Source organism: Talpa occidentalis, unplaced genomic scaffold (genome assembly GCF_014898055.3).
Source record: "Talpa occidentalis isolate TD23 unplaced genomic scaffold, MPIMG_talOcc4v2.1 talOcc4.7, whole genome shotgun sequence".
NCBI lineage: Eukaryota > Metazoa > Chordata > Mammalia > Eulipotyphla > Talpidae > Talpa > Talpa occidentalis.
Genome location: NW_023605083.1, coordinates 101,761,271 through 101,780,664, shown reverse-complemented (window position 1 = coordinate 101,780,664; position 19,394 = coordinate 101,761,271). Strand labels below are relative to the sequence as shown.

The 19,394-nt window shown below is 39.0% G+C and overlaps 2 protein-coding genes across 2 annotated transcripts in view; one reads left to right on the top strand and one right to left on the bottom strand.

The window, feature by feature from the left end:
• The window catches only part of IARS1 (isoleucyl-tRNA synthetase 1), a 61,208-nt gene that overhangs the window by 9,474 nt on the left and 32,340 nt on the right, over window positions 1-19,394 (top strand). Inside the window, exons 3-14 of the mRNA XM_037494881.2 lie at window positions 23-179; window positions 560-679; window positions 1,414-1,496; window positions 2,865-2,982; window positions 3,525-3,672; window positions 6,644-6,731; window positions 7,308-7,368; window positions 12,228-12,323; window positions 14,178-14,300; window positions 15,203-15,294; window positions 15,881-15,979; window positions 17,698-17,824. Of these exons, the coding sequence (XP_037350778.1) occupies window positions 23-179; window positions 560-679; window positions 1,414-1,496; window positions 2,865-2,982; window positions 3,525-3,672; window positions 6,644-6,731; window positions 7,308-7,368; window positions 12,228-12,323; window positions 14,178-14,300; window positions 15,203-15,294; window positions 15,881-15,979; window positions 17,698-17,824 (1,312 nt within the window). The remainder of the gene's footprint in view (window positions 1-22; window positions 180-559; window positions 680-1,413; window positions 1,497-2,864; window positions 2,983-3,524; window positions 3,673-6,643; window positions 6,732-7,307; window positions 7,369-12,227; window positions 12,324-14,177; window positions 14,301-15,202; window positions 15,295-15,880; window positions 15,980-17,697; window positions 17,825-19,394) is intronic.
• LOC119232693 (complex I assembly factor TMEM126B, mitochondrial-like) lies at window positions 11,157-11,919 on the bottom strand. The gene is given in 2 exon segments (XM_037494882.2): window positions 11,157-11,739; window positions 11,742-11,919. Coding segments are annotated over 2 exon segments (690 nt in total). The 3' UTR covers window positions 11,157-11,227.

Below are 19,394 nucleotides of genomic sequence, written 5' to 3'. Positions count from 1 at the left end.
ACATTTTTACTACCTCTGTTAGATTTACCTTCTATGATGGGCCTCCTTTTGCAACTGGACTGCCTCATTATGGACATATTCTTGCTGGGACAATTAAAGATATAGTTACAAGATATGCTCATCAGAGTGGGTTTCATGTTGACAGACGATTTGGATGGGATTGTCATGGCTTACCTGTGGTATGTTTGAGTCACCAGTCCTAAAATGTTCTGATTTCTTTTAAGAAAGTATTAAAATTTTTTAATTTAAGGATTTTATTAATCAAATGAAATATATAATCAAAGTATGAATTTTTACTATAATGAAGCTTTTTCTTTCTGTGATACTAATTTATAATTCATTTTCTCTGTAGTTTTCATTCTGTTCTTTATTTTGAGAACAGAAAAGGCAAATTTATTGAATATACTGCTGAGAGGAGCAGCAGACAGGACAAAAGTAGTCATCTGCCTCTGTAGATTTCTAAAAATTAATTTTTTTTAAAATTTGTGTTTTTCAGAGTTGCTGAATTGCATATACTTCATAGGGTAGGGATGTTAACAATCTTATCTAAAATTTTTAGGAATATGAAATTGATAAAACACTGGGAATCAGAGGACCAGAAGATGTAGCCAAAATGGGCATTGCAGAGTACAACAAACAGTGCCGAGCAATTGTGATGAGATACTCTACTGAGTGGAAAGTATGTTGGTGGATTCTTTTCAGTAGATTGAAAAAAGACTCTAGTTTTTAAATTAGAAGTTGCAGTAATTTATCATCCTTTGTGCTGTTTATTATATTTTATTTTTCTCCAAACTATTGCTTAAATTTTTAATTATTTTTTAAAGATTTATTTATTTATGCATACAGGAGCTGGGGCACAGACCAGTAATGCCGGGGTTGGAGGGGAGGGGAGCGGGAAGGGTGAGAGGATTCACCAGAGACAGAGTGGGGAACAGAACAGGCAGACTGACTGAAATACACTGCTGAGGGGAGCAGTGGGCGAGAGAGGAGAGGTCTGCCTCGCCATGTGGGTTTCTCCCTGGTCAGCCGGGGATCGAACTCGTGCTGCAGAGGCTGCGGATTGCTTCATAGTGCGGTGCTTAACCCCTTGCGCCACCAGGGAGGTCCTATTGCTTAAATTATTAGTTTAAATTAAATTCTCTCTTTTTTATATTCTTGGTTGGTCTTCCCAATTTACCTGCAATATATGACAGAAACTACGTTGTCCTAGCAAATAAATTAATTGACTGTTACAATTAAAATTTCAGATACTAAAATTCTAACCTCGTATAGTGTGTTTGCGGTATATATTTACTTAAGCAACTGATTGTACTATTGTCCCTAAATCATCATATATGGTGATAATAGACATAAAATACATTGGTGTACAGTAACAATATCATTATCTAATAACTAATATTCATATTTTTTAAGTCAACTGTTACCAGACTTGGCCGATGGATTGATTTTGACAATGATTACAAAACTTTGTATCCACAATTCATGGAATCTGTCTGGTAGGTTCATTTGAAATTATTAATGTAATGAAAATTCTGTTATATTAGTTAATGAAGACATGCCCCCACGCATGCATAGCCACCCCCATTACCAACATCGTTCACCAAATTGTTAAATTTGTTATAGTTAATGAACCTACATTGACACATAATTACCTAAAGTAATTTAGGGTTCACTCTTGTATATTCTGTAGGTCTGGGCAAATATATTTGGTTGCCCAGACCTACAGAATATACAAGAGTGAACCCTAAATTATACACACACACACACACACACACACACACATATGTATGTCATTATAGTATCATACAGAGTAATTTGACTACCATGAAAATCCTCTGTGCTCCACCCATTCATCCCTCACCTAATAGTTCCTGTTATTCATGATCTGTGTGCCAGGCATATTTCCTTTGCCTTTGAGAAGCTGGATATCTTGGGTCAGTTCTCAGACCTCTTAAGCCAAGGTGCTTCTGTGGCACATCCTCAGGCCTAATTGCTTCTCTCGGTCACCATGAATATCTTTATCAACAGATGTTAGCACTTTTTTTTTTTTTTACATTGCAATAACATCTTTATTTTTTTTTTTTAATAAATTTTATTGTTATATTCCCCATACAATTGCAGCCCCCCCATTCTGACCCCAATCCCTCCCCTCCCACCCCCGCCCCCCTAAAAGTGTCTCTGGTTCATAGTTTTTTGTTGATTTTGATTTTCACTTTCTTATAGTTATTCATTTTCCTGGTCCCTTATTTAAGTTTTCTAGATTCCTGCTATGAGTGAGACCATCCGGTATTTGTCTTTTTCTTTTTGGCTTATTTCGCTGAGCATGATCCCTTCCAGCGCCATCCATGTTGCTGCAAATTGCATGTGTTTATCTTTTTTGAATGCTGAGTAATATTCCATGGTATATATGTACCACATCTTCTTGATCCAGTCATCTATTTTTGGGCATTTGGGTTGTTTCCAAAGCTTAGCTATTGTAAACAGTGCTGCTATAAACATAGGGGTGCAGGTGTTCTTTGGAATTGATGTTTCTGTGTCCTTTGGGTAAATACCTAGGAGTGGAATTGCTGGATCATATGGAAGCTCTATGTTTAGTAGGTCCAGAAATCTCCATACAGCTTTCCACAGTGGTTGGACCAGTTTGCACTCCCACCAAGATGTTAGCACTTTTAATGTCTACATAACATCTCATTTTACTCACCTATTGTAATTTACCGCTAGTACCCAGTTGAGAGACACTGTGTTTTCACTTTTTTGACTACAGAAACTATCAATGTAAATAGAAAGTGGCATAAATGCTTGCAGTTGAGGAAACAGAATTTGGTTATGTAATTGTTGTAAGACTCCATCTCTTTCCTTACCAGGTGGGTCTTCAAACAACTCTATGATAAAGGCCTTGTTTATCGGGGTGTGAAAGTCATGCCCTTTTCTACTGCATGTAACACTCCACTTTCAAACTTTGAATCTCACCAGAATTACAAGGTAAGGAGAGGTGTCATTGAACATGGGGTTTTAGGAATGGTGTTGATTTGATTATTTTAGTTACTTGCTCACTGTAGGAAATTTGGAAACTATAGAAATAATAAAGGTGAAAAAAATTAAAATCCTAGTACCCAAAGATAGTCAACATTATATTTAGGTTTCCCTTTAATGTTTTTTTAAATTAATTCTTTACATCCATTATAGTGATAATAGAATTTTGCATCTTAGTACCTATTACTTGGTTTAATTATAAGACTTTTTTGCTTTTCCATTTACTTGCACAAAGAGAATATATCCATGAAGCCAACAACCAGATTAAGTAAAAAAGAACCATATCAACCTATTTCTTGTGGTCCCTTCAGGTCAGCCATTGCCACTGCTCTCAGTAATCACTTTCCAGCAGCATCAAATGGTTTGCTGATTCTGTAATCTTTATAAATGGAATGGTACACATTATGTTTGTCTCTGGTTATTCTTGCTCATGATTACATTTTTCTGTTGGGGGTTTTCTAAAAGAGTACTTTATTTCATTTTTATTTCAGGATGTTCAAGATCCTTCAATATTTGTAACTTTTCCTTTGGAGGAAGATGAAAATATATCTCTAGTTGCTTGGACAACCACTCCCTGGACTCTACCTAGTAACCTTGCCTTGTGTGTTAATCCAGACATGCAGTATGTGAAGATTAAAGGTAAAGTGTGAATCTGGTTGCTTATAACTGATGTGGATAAGATAATTATAATATATTTGGGGAAAGAATGAAAGCTCACATTTCTTTTTGGAGTGAAAATAGAAGTCTGGAAAAGTATTAGGGTTAATCAGAAAAATAATCTCTAGAAAAATTTTTCCACACTTCTCATTGAATAAGTAACACAAAAATTAAAATAGTACAAAGATGTTTAAAAACTAAAAACTCCCTATAGTCTTCAGATTGTAATATACCATTATTATAGATGAAAACCTGAGATTCAGAGAGGTGGCATCTTATCATTATTAGGAATTTCAGCTCTGTATTTTTTTGTTTGTTTGTTTGTTTGTTTTTAAAGATTTATTTATTTATACAAGCACTGGGTACAGTCAAAAGTGCAGGAGGGTGAGAGAATTCACCAGAGCCAGAGCGGGGTACGGAACAGGCAGACTGACGAAATACACTGCTGAGGGGAGCAGCGGGCGCGGCAGGAGAGGTCTGCGCACCATGTGGGACCCTCGCCAGTGGCCAGGGATTGAACTGGCATTGCAGAGGCTGCAGCAGCTTCGCAGCCCAGCGCTCAACCGCTGCGCCACCAGGGGAGGCCCCTCAGCTCTGTTTTTTTTTTGTTTTTTTTTTTTTGCATCACAACCAATCAGTTAATTCAGTTGCGACACTAGCTATCTGGAGATAGTTTCAGATCCCAAAGCTGAAGGGCTCAATCCTGCAAAACTGCCCATATCCTTCTTCAGATGCCAGTTGCAAATCCAGGTTCTCAATTGTGCTGACTGACCCACAGCCCCCTCAGCAACCCCCTACATTGGATTGGATTAAGTTGCTAGAGCAGGGGCCTCGCTGGTGGTGCAAGGGGTTAAGCCCAGCACTATGAAGCTGTCCGCAGCCTCTGCAGCATGAGTTCGATCCCCAGCCAGCCACAGAGCTGCCCACATGGCATAGCAGATCTCTCCTGTCTCGCCCGCTGCTCCCCTCAGCAGTGTATTTCAGTCAGTCTGCCTGTTCTGCTCCCCACTCTGTCTCTGGTGAATCCTCTCACTGCCCTCCCTCCCCCCACCTCTGGCCTGTACTGCAATATGTATAAATAAATAAATCTTAAAAAAAAAAAAAAAAAAAACGGTGCTAGAGCAGCTCATAAAGCTAAGAGAAGCATACTAGATTACCAGCTTATGGATAAACAGCCTTAAATGAAGTTTACAGGACAAAATCTGGAAGTCTTAAACACAGGAGCATCTTTCCCATTAAACCTGGAGTGCACCACCCTTACTCACATATTGATGCATTCACCAACACAGTAGTTCTCAGAACCCCATCCTTGGGGAGTTTTATGGAGGCTTCATAGAAACATAATCATGATAATGATAGATTAAGTCATTGACCATTGGTTATGTGTGAAAGTTTCAGCCCTCTTATCTTGATTGGTTCCCTAATAGACTGTCCTTACCCTTTAGTTACCTGGAAGCTTTCCTTGAAATTTCAAGGGTTTTAGGAGCTCTGCAAAAAAGGGAACAAAGATCAAATATTCATTGCAAAGCACAAAATCAGTATCAGAACTGGGGAGCTTTGTGCCTTTCAAATACTCGCTGGTAGAGAGTTAACCATTGTCTCAATGAACATTTCTATCTTTCTATAGAGAGTTATATGATAAAAGAAGACTGGTACCTTCAGGTTTTAATAGTTAATGGAGGGAGGCCAGGGAAAGAAAAGAGAAACTTAAAGCTAGGGAAAAAAAAAAAATCTCACAAGACAGTTAAAGATATTGAAGAAGGAGTGGGAAAGAATTGGGGGGGGATATTTTTGTTATTATTTAATTGTGCCTCATGAGTGACTATAACCAAAAGTTGGTTTCTAATGGTGCCTGCTAAAAAGGGCTGTTGTCCACTCAACAAGGGCTTCACTTTCTGTCTCTAACTATTCCTGGGAGTCATCCACAGAGCTTGGCCATTATGTAGTGAGCCTAACAGCCATCTGGCCAAGATCTTGAGCCTGTCACTCCTCTATCTATAGATGACTTGTACTTGGAAGATTGTGTGACCTGAGTTTTGGTCAGAAAATATAGACTTATTTACAATATTGTTTCTGTGGGTCAGACCTGGTGGTGGCAGCATTATGTGTAGCGGTTTTTCCATGAATTGCAGACATTTAATGATTCATGGATTGTCATTTTTCTTTTAGTGAACTGAATATGTAACATAAGCCCTGGTAAATTCTTAGGTATATCATACTTTACAGGGTAGGAGTTTAAGTTAGCCTAAGTTTTATAGGGCAATTTGTTGGTATCAAATTTTGAATGTTTTTACATTTATTCCAGATAGTATTTGTTCCTAGGGTGGAATTCTCCAGAAATACTTCCAATAAGAACACAGAGATACGTATGATATTCATTATCCCAATGTAAAAAATTTCCATTTGTTAAAAATAACTTGTACATCTGTGAATTAGCGTACTATATAAAGAACTTTTTAAAAGAATGAGAAAAATCTTTATGTACTTATAAAGATATTCACACTGTATTATGTAGAAACAAATTGTGAGACTATACTGAGTAATGTCCTGTAAATGTTTTAAAAAAAACACATATAATATGTGAATGTCTATATTAATATAGATATAGATATGTACAGAAAAATGGAGGACTAGACACTGATATGATAGTGTGGTGGGGTTATAAGATTATGGACACTTTTACTTTGTGAGCTTATTGGTATATGCTATGCGTTTCAAGCTTTCACATGTTACTTTTGGTAGGAGAAATTAGGATTTGTTTAATTTAGATAAGTTGCCTACTTGCTTTTTGTTTCCATCTTTTTTTATGTCTGGTAAGCTGCCTACTAGTGTTCTTTGCATGTTTCTCCCAGTCTGGTTGCAACTGATACAGAAGGGAAAATACTGTGATGCATGTCTTTAGGGTAAGCTTAAGTCTGAATATCAATGAAGTCCTTTTTCCCTTCTTTCATAGATGTTGTTAGAGGAAAATTATTCATTTTAATGGAAGCCAGATTATCTGCCCTCTATAAATTGGAGAGTGACTATGAGATCCTTGAAAGGTGAATATAAAAACCTTTGACTTCTCCTTCTGAGTATATGCATGTATGTGTGTTTTTAGTTTTAAAAAGTGAGGTAGGGCCTCCCCAGTGGTGCAGTGGTTGAGCGCTGGGTTGCAAAGCTGCCCGCAGCCTCTGCAGCGCCGGTTCGATCCCCAGCCACGGCAAGGGTCCCACATGGCGTGCAGACCTCTCCTGCCACCCGCTGCTCCCCTCAGCAGTGTACTTCGTCAGTCTGCCTGTTCTGCTCTCCTCTCTGGCTCTGCTGAATTCTCTCACCCTCCCGCGCTTCTGACTATACCCCAGTGCTTGTATAAATAAATAAATAAATAAATCTTTTAAAAAAAAATTGAGAAGTGAGATAGTTTATTACCCAAAGCCCCATTTGTCAAGTTTATTTCTAAGTACTGATCCTGAATATGTTGCAAGTACTGATACTGAATATGTTCAGTCACACTTTTGAGCATTACTGACTGAGGAGCAAGCAACCCAGAGGGGAATGGTAATTTGATTTGACTGCAGCCCCATTTCCTTGCGAATTTTAATCTAATTGCAAGTTTGTCTTTCTCCTTTTTCTAGATTTCCTGGTGCCCGTCTCAAAGGCAAGAAATACAGGCCCCTGTTTAACTATTTTGTGAAGGTAAGCTTGAGACCTCTATCACATTGATTGTCCACAGCCCATGTATTTGTAACTGGATTGATTGGATAATGATGAATGGTACTTTTTCTTATTGTTACATTGTTGGGATAAATGTACCTGAATCCAAGTCTGTTTAGTATTGAATTTAAATTCTGTTTGTACTGCCATCTTGTTTTAATAATTCAAATTCTATAGAAATTTTAAAAATATTTTTCCAAATTACATAAGGAAATAAACACATCAGTGTATATTTGGTAATTCATCAGTTTACATTTGATGAGATTTATATATGTATATTTTCATTGCTTATAGTCTACATATCACCCAATAAAATTTGAGTCTTTTTTTAACAAGCGTAAGAGCACGCTCAGAATAAAACCTTATGTATGGAAGTAAATAGAATTCATTTTAAGGAAGCTGTCAAAGTGAGTGTTTTCAATCTGTGTGCCACAATAGAGTGCATAGATTTAGTAGCATAGTTTTTTTTTTATTTAAATATTTTATTTTATATAATTCTTACATCTTTTTTCATCTTTGCACAATGTATGCATTTTCATTTTGGTTATGTTCCCCATACAATTGCACCTTCCCCCCTTATTTTGACTTTAGTCCTTCCTTTCCCCGCCCCTCTCCCCGCATCCCCCGTAGTGTGTCTCTGGTTTATAGTTGAGTAGCATAGTTTTCTCAAGTCATAAAGCTTCTTACGTAGTTTCCATTTACTGACAACATATTCCACAGCTATAGTTGCAGCCTCCCAACAACAGCAACAACCATTTGAACAAAAGAATAAAGTCAGCAGGAATTTCCCATCGGGCTTTATTTTTAGATCTTGCAGTAAAATAATGATCAAGTCTGGCTGTACACATTATGTGGAATTTATATTGAGCTGAAATAATTTATCCAGCTCTATAGCATTAGTAGGCAAACGTTATATCACAACCAAGGAGAAAACATTTGCTTCTCTGCTGCGGACAGGACAGCCGATGAAGTTCTCTGCCATTAACGAAGACTTGGAGTCTAAATGAATTTGCAGTGAGGGGAGGCTGGGGAGAGCCATCGAGAGCACCTCTGCCTTTACTCTCCCAGCCCAAGCTTTTACTGAAGATATGAACAAAAGAACAAGAAAATAGCACGCAAGTTTTTGCTTATACATAGTAATAAGTTACTACTGAAAACAAGCTGTTCTAGTTAGTAGGGAACATGCGCACAAGCCAGCACGTCTTCAGAGAACAGGAGTCAATTCTGGGAAGAAGTTCTGTTTGCAGAACTTCTAACATCCTGGAACTCCTTATGCAGAGTAAACAGGTATTCTCCAAAAACTCCAGCTCCCTTTAGGGCAGCAAGCTCCCAACACTTCTCTCTCTTATCTGGCTCAGTGCATGGATAGAGTTTGAGTGCAATTCCATCTGGCATTTGGGCTCTTTCACAATATCATTCATTTGATCACTTCATTTTTGGTCTCTCTTAAGTGTTTTCCCTTCTTTCTTATCTCCTGGTAAATAGCCTTCATCCTCAGTCTTTGTTTCACTCTACCTAGACTAGTCTTCCTCTCAGCCTGGTGTCATTTGCCAACACAGTCCCTGCTGGGTGTTCTCTACTTGGCACTCGACCTGCTCCTTAGCCATAACCCCTATTGTTTATTGAAGCATTGCATCACTCACATTGGCCTTTCTTTCCTCCCTCCCTATCTTTATTTTCATTACATTTTCCTTTGATTTAAAACAATCCCTCATTTCCGCTAGAGTTCAACTGACTCTCTGATACCCATCTGAAAAAAAGCATTTTCTGAAATGACTTTTTTGTTTTTTTCCCTCTGAAAAATTTCTTAATTGTATTCTTTTCACGTGTATCTTAACATTTTGTTTTATATAGTATTTGTTTTATTTATCTTAAAACTATTATACTCAAGGGGGCATCCTTGGAGGGGGCATCCCTGGTAGCACAAGGGATTAAGTGTCAGTACTAGCACTGTGAAACTACCAGTAGCCACTGCAGCACAAGTTTGATCCCTGGCCAGCGAGCTAACCTACATGGCGTAGCAGACCTCTCATGTTTCGCCCACTGCTCCCTTCAGCTGTGTATTTCAGTGGATCATCCTATCCTGCTCCCCGTTCTTGTCTCTGGTGAATGCTCTCACACACATACCCCGCAGCTCTGACCTATACCCCAGCTCTTGTATGCATAAATAAATAAATCTTAAAAAAAAAAATCTCTTACAATCGATTAGTGACTCCTAACCTTTCTGAGTCACAGACCCTATCGAGAGCCCAAGGAAAGCTAAAATCTCTCAGAAAATGCACATGGATGCACTAGATAGGAATTTTAGGTTAAGTCAGATATCTATCTGTAATATACACTATCTGCATACTGAATTAAGTTAAATAATACCTATCTGTTCTATAAATGTCCTAAAATTACTGGGACAGGATACCACAAATTCTTTGATTAAGGACAAAATCATCTGCTGTCTTATCTAAAATATGCATGTTCTGAAATCCTAGACGCTTTGAACGTGGATGCTGCCTATGGGAGCAGCCATGTAGTGCTGTGGAGACTGATGACCAACTTCAAGGGCAGGATGGGAGTTAGACCTTGAGAGAGGACACTGCAGGGAGAAATTTAAGGTTTACAACTAGAAATAATAAGACATTTTGGATTCCCTGTTTGTACATTTGATTATAAGAACATGCATTTTCTCTCTACTTTTAAACTATTGAAGACATGCTTTTTAGCACTTATCATACCACACACCAGATTATTTCCAAGTCGTTTGGGTTACAACAATTAAAAATTCACAACTATTTTTCAAGTTTTAGTTGCACTTGCATGCCAGAGAAGAGCTGTGATTTAATCAGGTCCTGGCTTCATCATTTTAGTTGGGTGATTTGGGCAAACCACTAATCTTTGTTATGAGTATGTTCATCCATGATAGACATATTGGATCAGAATACATTTAAAACATGAGAATACTGATACCTTTTTAACAGAATTATTGAATTAAATGTGAAAATGATTTCTGAAAGTGTTTTTTATAGAGGCAAAGAGTTAAGAAAGCCAAGGTTTAGTCTCACTGAAACAAAGGGTATGTGTAAAGAAGTACTAAGAGAAGAAGGTAGAAAAGTAGGTGTGCAGTGTTATATGTATTTACTTGACTTTATTGTTGTTGCAAAGAAAATCAGATTCAAACTATTTACCTTACTGTTACAGTTGGTGGAGTACCGGTAAATAGAACTTGCAACTCCTGACTTCCCCATTCTCTTTCTTTCAAGGTTGCTTTTATGACTGAATAATAGCTTATGCTGACTATAAAAAAAGGAAAGAAGGAAAAATAAGCAAAAGCAAAGGATAGGCAGTGGTTGAAAACACATCAGGAAAGTTGTTGAGGGAGCAAAATTTTTTTTAAAAGATTTATTTATTTATTTACTTATTTATTTATACAAGCATTGGGTACAGTCAGAAGCGCGGGAGGGTGAGAGAATTCACCAGAGCCAGAGCGGGGAGCAGAGCAGGCAAAAGGACAGAAGTACGCCGCTGAGGGGAACAGTGGGCGGCAGGAGAGGCCCGCGTGCCATGTGGGACCCTCCTCTGGTGGCCAGGGAGCAGCCTGGGATTGAACCGGCGCTGCAGAGGCCGCGGGCAGCTTCACAACCCAGCGCTCAACCGCTGTGCCACCGGGGAGGCCCAGAGGAGGCATTTTTTTTTTTTTTGATTGAATTACTAAATATTTATTGAGTACCTTTTATATACCAGAGAAAAGGAACCAAAACAAATTGCCCAGAGTTACTTTTTTAACTCTTTCAGCAGTACCTGCGTCCTCATCATAAAAAAAAATCCATTCTGTGGACTTAGCATTCTTTGATTAATCTTCATGTACAGTTTTCTCAAGTGTACTTTCAAATATTGAATAATGACGCAGCCCAGTAAGTATTGCAAAGACTGTTTGAAAGACTAGCAGGTTTGCCATTGCCTTTATCTCTGTTTGACAAAGCAATAGCCAGTGAAGTAAAACCCTTCCTTTTGACGGCAGCAGAACAGTATGATACTTGACTGCCAGATGTCCATTTCTAGAAAAAGCCAAAGCACTGGGATATAAAACACCACATACTATGCCAACCAGGGAACTTCTCAGAACACAGTTTTCCTGGCTTATATTACCTGAATTCAAAGCATCAGTTACAAAAAGCTTGTAAGCTACTACAGTAGACAAAAATGGAAGTGTAGCTAATGATGTGTATATCTTCAGAGCATCATGTTGAACCTTAAAGCAATTTCTGAAAATGAAGTTTGCCAACATTCCAGAGAAACTAGCTGTTGTTTCAAAGAACACTGTTCCCTTTATATTTAAAGTTGTTTCTTTTGTAAGATATTCAATTTTTTTTCTATGATTTCGCTGATGACTGATCTTCTGAGTTTTGCATCTACTAGAAATGGATTGGGTTGACCATATGTGTATGTTGCCACCTTGAGGTCCTGGGGCGCACCCCCGGCTCCCACGAGCGCCATGCTCGCCGCCCCCTGGCCAGCCCCGGCCTCGCGCCCGGGCGCCGCCATCTTGCGGCTCACCGGGAGCATATTTTTTGAGGCTGCTGAACCATTGGAAAAAATCTAATTTTGAGACTAAGGACTGTAGCAGATTTTCATTGTGAGTCTTCAGATAACTATTATTAGTGATGAATTATTACCCATGGGAAAGATGTATTGACTTAGTATACTTCTCCCCAATCTGAATTACTCTCTTTTCTATTTCTGAAAATAATTTTGCACGTGAAAGGTCTTAGGCTTTTTCCAAAACTATTTTTAAATTAATATTATGATCTAGAAGTATTTCATCCTTACGCCTGCTAACCTTTCTTTTCCAGTGTAAAGACAATGGTGCGTTTACTGTGCTTGTTGACAACTATGTGAGAGAAGAGGAAGGAACTGGGGTTGTACACCAGGCTCCTTATTTTGGTGCTGTGAGTAGTCTAAACATTGCAGATGTTTAGATGAGAAATAAAACTGTGGCCACTGAGTTATGGGGATGGGGTAGGGGAAGGAGGAAGGGACCATGGGGTTTAACTTTTTTCTATCTCACTGCCCCAGAGTTGGCTTATAAAACTTGTACTTCCTTTTTACCCTGAGTTGGGTTGTAAAAATGGCAGGCTAAATCCTGGGTGTTACACATTTAGCCTTTCTCAGCCTCTGACTTAGCACCCCAGCCCAATGGGTTATGCAGTGAATTAGATCTGTGTTCCAATTATAATTACTTATAATAATTGCTTATAATAATTGCTGTAGTTTAGTTTAATTATAATTGCTTTTAATAATTGCTTCACAGAGGGAAAATAATCACTGAACAGTGTGGAAGTGCCTTCCTGAGAAAGTGAAGATGTGGGATGCCCCCCAACAGCTTCACTTTCAATAATTTTAGAAAATGTTTTTCCATTCATTCATAACTTAAATACAGTACACTTTGCTCTGCTGCACAGTTCTGTGAGTGTCAGTGGGGCATAGAGTCATGCCGTCACCATAGCCATCAACACATAATATGATCCTATCACCTAGGCTGCTTCTTGATTCAGTAATACATGATCAGAAAAGAGAATTCTGATCCTCAAAGCTGTCTGGTGTGGTTATTTTTAAATTTTGTCCAGTGTAATTTTGCTAAAAATGCAATCCTTTTAAAGTAATTTGTATATGAATAAAACAAAAGCATGGGGATTTTCTCATAGCCCTTACCCATTCACTGGGTAAGTTGATCAGTGTCTCCATCCCTTTCTTGGTCTGGGACTTGTGCTCACAGTACCTGCCTATCTGGGGAACTGGGGATTAGATGGAATCATCTCTATTGTGCTTAGCATGGCCTGACTCTATAAGTATGTCAAGGACACTGCTATAGAGTTGCACCCCTTGGGGACCTGCAGACTCTCTTCCACCTGCTTGACAGTGAGAGGAGTGGTCTAACTAGTCTGTCACATTATTTTACTTTCATACTCAACCTCTGTGCAAATTTTTAACTTAACTCTTCAAACATAAACAAAAATAAGGAAAAAAAAAATCCTATGTTCACATCCTCCAGCTGCATTACCAGCATTTTGAGAGTTCTGTTACCTAGCTTGCTCCCTCTTTTCCTTGCCCCACACTTTTTTTTTGTAATTTTAGCTAGAGGATTTTGAGGCAAATCCTCAACATCTTTCATCTGTAATTACTACCATGTGTATGTCTGATTGATAAGGACTTTTATTTTTAATATGACCTCTTTGCTTTTGTTATACCCAATAAAATTAATAATTTCTTAGCATTACCTAATACCTGGCCAATGTTCAAATTGGATTGAACATTATTAACAGTACTTTTCACTGAGTTTTAGGATCTAATCAAATTTCCCTAACTTATAATAATTTTATAGAGCCAACTGGTATGGTTGTTTCACCGATAATAAAAAGATAACTTTGGTTTTGAATTGTAGTTAGGTTTTCTTTTTAAAATGGGAGTATTTCTATTTAAAATCTGTATGGTAATACCTTGTGTGAGATCCCTGCAGAGCCTGTCCTCACGCATCACCTTGTGGCACTTCATCTGTTCTGGTAATGTTCTGACTTGTAAAGGAATTCTGCTCTTAGCCTGTCAAAGTGGATAGATCTCTTTCCTCTACACTGCAAAGTTGAATTTGGGGGCCTTTCCTGTCTGTGACACAGGTGTTTCTGACATTTAAAGATCAGAACATTGGAAACTTCTCTTGTAAATTTGTCATTTCATGATTGTCCCTCCACATACCCACTCCTAAACTTCTTTGTTGTCCCCTCTCACCCCCTTCCTCTTATCCCCAGGATGACTATCGTGTCTGTATGGATTTCAGCATCATTCAGAAGGACTCTGTCCCTATTTGCCCTGTGGATGCATCAGGCTGTTTCACAGCAGAAGTGACAGATTTTATCGGACAGTATGTGAAGGTTTGTAATCTCTTAGACATATGAAAGTGGTGGTTTGATCAAGCTTCTTTCATTAATTTGATTAACAACAACAAATTGCTATATCTTCCCCCCTTCTCAAATTGTTTTTGTTTTGTTTTGTTCAACACATAAAGTAAGATAAGATAGATGTTATCAGCTACATTCTTTGAGGAACTGGTATTGTCAAAGGAAGTATCTGTTCAGGGGTAGAAATCAGAAAAGCTGGATTCTGACTTGTGACTCAGAAATCAGCTTTGTGACCTTGGTTACAAATCACTGCTGATTGAGTACTTCACTGAATACTCCAGTGGTAAGGAATGTATGTTAAAAGTATTAAAGTTATACAGTGGCTAAAAAATGGGTCAAGTATTTTTATCATACATTTGTTGTTTGCATCTTTCATTTATGGTAAAAGTAACAAAATATCAAATTATAATAATATACTTAATTATATTACTAATTTCTTTTTAAAGACTTACTTATGCATATAAGATTTGGGGTATAAGCCAGAGGTACAGAGGGTGAGAGGATTCACCAGCGACAGAGTGGGGAGCAGAACAGGCAGATTGACTGAAATACACTGCTGAGGGGAGCAGTAGGTGAGGTAGGAGAGGTCTGCTGCCCCGTGTGGGTTAGCTCCCTAGCCGGCTGCAGGGGGGACAAGCTCATGCTGCAGTGGCTGGTGATCGCTTAATAGTGCTATCTTTAACCCCGTGCCACCAGGGAGGTCCTATATTACTAATTTCTATGGGTTATCTTAATGACTGTGTTTATTCACTTTTTAAATGAGGTTAACATTGATTTACAAGGATAAATACTTAGAATTATAGGGTCTCACCACCAAAGCACCCATCCTTCTCCATAATACTCCTAATGGCTACATTTTAATTTTTTTAAAACAGGATGCTGACAAAAATATCATCAGGACTCTGAAGGAACAAGGCCGACTCCTTATTGCCAGCACCTTCACTCACAGCTACCCTTTCTGTTGGAGGTGAGAAGAGACTCATAGGGCTTCAGATTTGTGGATAGCGTCAATATACGTGCCTACCCCATCGATTTGTGTTCCCATTTCATCTGTATCAGAGTTAGTATTTGGAAACTCACTTAAGGAGAATTCTGTGAATGCATTTAGTTATTTCCTTGGTAGTATGAGAAATAGATATGTTCTGTGTTGCAGCCACATGTCTTTCAAATGAGACATATCTCTGAAATTTTTAGATGGAATATAGTGAGAAATATAATATGATAGTATTTCAGTTACTGTATAATCTTAGGTGAGAATGGAATGTTTGTTGGTGTCATATTCTGTTCCCACATTTGCTGTGTGCTGAAAATGACATCATTTCTTAGACAGTAGTCACATACCGTCAAAACTTTATTTTCTTTCTCGTCTTGTTCTTTCATTAGCTTTTTCCTTGATGTTAATAATGTGGAGGGAGGATGAACAGTACTGAGGATACATAAACTTGTATTTGTAATAAAAATGAATACTGGCAGAAAACTAAATAGGTGGTGGTAACATTGCCTTGCCCTGAATATCTCAATATGACCAGCCACTGTACATTTTTGCTCCACAGATCGGATACTCCCCTCATTTACAAAGCAGTGCCCAGCTGGTTCGTGCGGGTGGAGCATATGGTGGACCAGCTTCTAAGCAACAATGACCGGTGTTACTGGTGAGCAAACAGAACTAGCATTTTTATTGGAGGGTATTTTTTTTTTTAATAGCTTTTTTTTTTTTTAAGATTTATTTATTTATTTATACAAGCACTGGGTACAGTCAGAGCGCGGGAGGGTGAGAGAATTCACCAGAGCAAGAGTGGGGAGCAGAGCAGGCAGAAGGACCAAAGTACACTGCTGAGGGGAGCAGTGGGCGGCAGGAGAGGTCTGCGCACCATGTGGGACCCTCCTCCAGTGACCGGCGAGCAGCCGGGGATCGAACTGGTGCTGCAGAGGCTGCGGGCAGCTTTGTAATCCAGCGCTCAACCGCTGCTCCACCGAGAAGGCCCTATTGGAGGGTATTTTTCTTTTAAACTGAATGGAAGCAAAAAACTGCTGTTTGTTTCATTTATAGATTAGAATAACTGGAAGACTGTATTTTTGGAGCTTGTTAGCCTTAAACAATAATCATTTTCAGGATAAACATTTTTGGATGTGTCTCTCAAAGCTATTTATACTCACTCCCTTTGGTATTGTTGAGTTCTTGGAAACTTGACACCGTTTTCTACAAATTGGCTTGATGAGAGATACATATGGAGAACCTTGCTCTCCTAGTTTGTATCTGGCCACAGAAAGCTGTTATTTCAGCCTGTAGATACAAAACTGAAATAAGGCTTGAATGAATCTATATATTCTAGAAGAATGCTTTTCATTGAACGCTTTGTGGGTAATTACTGTTTCTTCCCACGAGAACCCAACTCAGCTTAAAAATGCATTTGATATAGGAAGAGTGGGGTAAATCTCAGGACAATAAAAGGGAATGGTTTTATAAATCATAACTTTATTTCTAGCAGAGTGACCCCACTTTCCTGAGAAAAAGAGGTTTTTTTGTTTTGTTTGTTTTTTGTTTTTATTTCTGGGAAACTCATTAGTTTCCTGTTTGTGAAGTGCTGGATATGGACTATTCAAGTGATAGCCTGTGGGAGATGCAGGCTGACCAACCAGCTTTCAAAGAGCAGGCGCTGCAGTGCTGAAGAGAATAGGAAATTTGGGAGCCCAGGCTGTCTGGAAAGGTTTTCTGTAAAACTGAACCTCCAGGGAGAAGGGACCATTTATCAGACCAGTAGAAGTCCTGGGATTGGGATGATAGGGGGGATGAGGGTTGAAGATGAAGGTCATCACAGTGGATGGGATGGATGACTTAGACAGAGGGAGTCAGGTGAGAAGCCACGTTCTCAGGAGTTTGTCTCACTGCTGAAGCCTAAATTGTATACCAGGGAATGGCAGCTGGGCAGAGGCTGCAACCAGCTACCAGTAGTCTGACTGTTTAAAAGTGGACTGGCAGGCAATTGTGGCACTCTCTCATGAGTTTCCATAACAGCACTTTTGTGTTGGGTGACCTGAAGACTTGATCTGAGTAGGGCTGGGCAAACCAGAGTCAGTGACTGGTCAGAGGACTGGCAACCCGTCAGAGAGCAGGACAGTGGAGTGTGTGTGTGTGCTGTGGGGTCTTGTGTAGAAGCGGATCTTCACTCGAGTGAACTCACAGCAGACACAGCCACCCTGGGTCCGTATGTATGCAGGTACTGTCCACACAACAGACACTCTCTTAGGGGAAACTCAGCTTTTACAGAGTGCCAGTTCCATGTCATTCTACAAAGGCTTATACAGATGTAATTTACAAATTTACATACTGATGTTTTACATGATTGGTTACATGATTTGTTTATTGCAGGGTCCCAGAGTTTGTTCGAGAGAAGAGATTTGGAAATTGGCTGAAAGATGCACGTGACTGGGCAATTTCCAGAAACAGATACTGGGGCACCCCCATCCCACTGTGGGTCAGTGATGACTTTGAGGAGGTAAGGTGTTTCCTGGTATTAATTTTTGCTGAAGCACTTTGTTCCTCCCAATAGGGGATAAAAGAACATGTTTTCCTTTTTCTTTGACTCATTTCGTCTGTATTTTTCATCTTATTCTCTCCTAGATAGATGACATAAATATGAAAGAGTTGTTAGTTTTTATTTACTTTTACTTTAATGTCATCTGACTTTCCCTCTGTGTAAAAATGAAGAGTGTAATTTGTATTTTCCTAAGGGGAATCCATACATTAAAGTGTATGTCTTGTGTTACTCAGGTCTCATTTTCCTTCTTTTTTTTTTTAAGATTTATTTATTTATGCATACAAGAACTGGGGTGTAAGCCAGAAGTGCGGGAGGTTAGAGGATTCACCAGAGACAGAGTGGGGAACAGAACAGGCAGATCTACTGAAATACACTGCTGAGGGAGCAGTTGGCAAGACAGGAGAGGTCTGCTGTGTCATGTGTGTTGCTCTCTGGCTGGCCAGGGATCGAACTCATGCTGTAGAGGCTGGCAGTAGCTTGATAGCGCTGTTTTTAACCCCTGTACCCCCAGGGAGGCCCTTCTTTTCCTTCTTATGAACAGGATATTCTACACTCTATACTAAGTAATATTGTGTTAAACCAACCTTATAGTGATGAAAAATGAAAACTTCAAAAAAAATCAAAATAATGCAAACCTTTAATCTGTAAAATGAAGTGGTTCTGTATGTGTGTGAAAATAACGCTTGTAGCTGTACAGGTAAATCCCCATGATAGGGTCTTCTTGACCATGTTGAGAGCATTAGAACCATCATGGAAACAGCAGCTCAGGGACCTCAGTGAATCTCCCTTAGGAATCTGAGAATAACAATAAAGTAGCTGAGTCAGAAGACTTTTCAGGACTGAACAGGAAGAGCAGGGAAAGAGTTTGTGAGTTTACTAAGCAGCACTCTTCTCCTTAGGTGAGAGCCTACAGTGTATCTTACTGGTCATGTCAGATAATTCTCCTGTTCTGAGTGTACCATCTGGACCTATCTCTCAGCCTTCTGGACATGACCCTAACATCTTGCAAACTGATTATTTTGATTCAGTTCTTGTACAGTAATTTAGTTCTAGCTTTAACTTGGAAAGATTCCAGATTAGTGTCAGGGAGAAACTAAGATACCTTAGAGAAATGGTCTAGACATTTCATTTATGCTAATTATTTTCAGTAAAGATTTGGACATAATAACCCTTAAGAAACTCTTGCTGAGGGCCTCCCTGGTGGCTGAAGGGGATTCACCGGGGTGAATCCTCTCACCCCCCACATCTCTGGCCTGTACCCCAGCTCTTATATGCGTAAATAAATAAATCTTTAAAATAAAAAAGAAAGAAACTCTTGAGATGATGGCTGTGAATGATTACCTGGCTGTATGGGGACTCTGTCATCATGATATAGAGGAAGTAAAAGCACTGGAATTGAGCTCACCTCTTCAGTCTTGCATGGTGGTCAGCCATGGGTGATAACTGCCCTCCAGTCCAGCTGGCATGTTAATTTGCTTCCAAAGACAAAGGACTTTCAACTAAACATGAATATTGCGTGAAATATCTC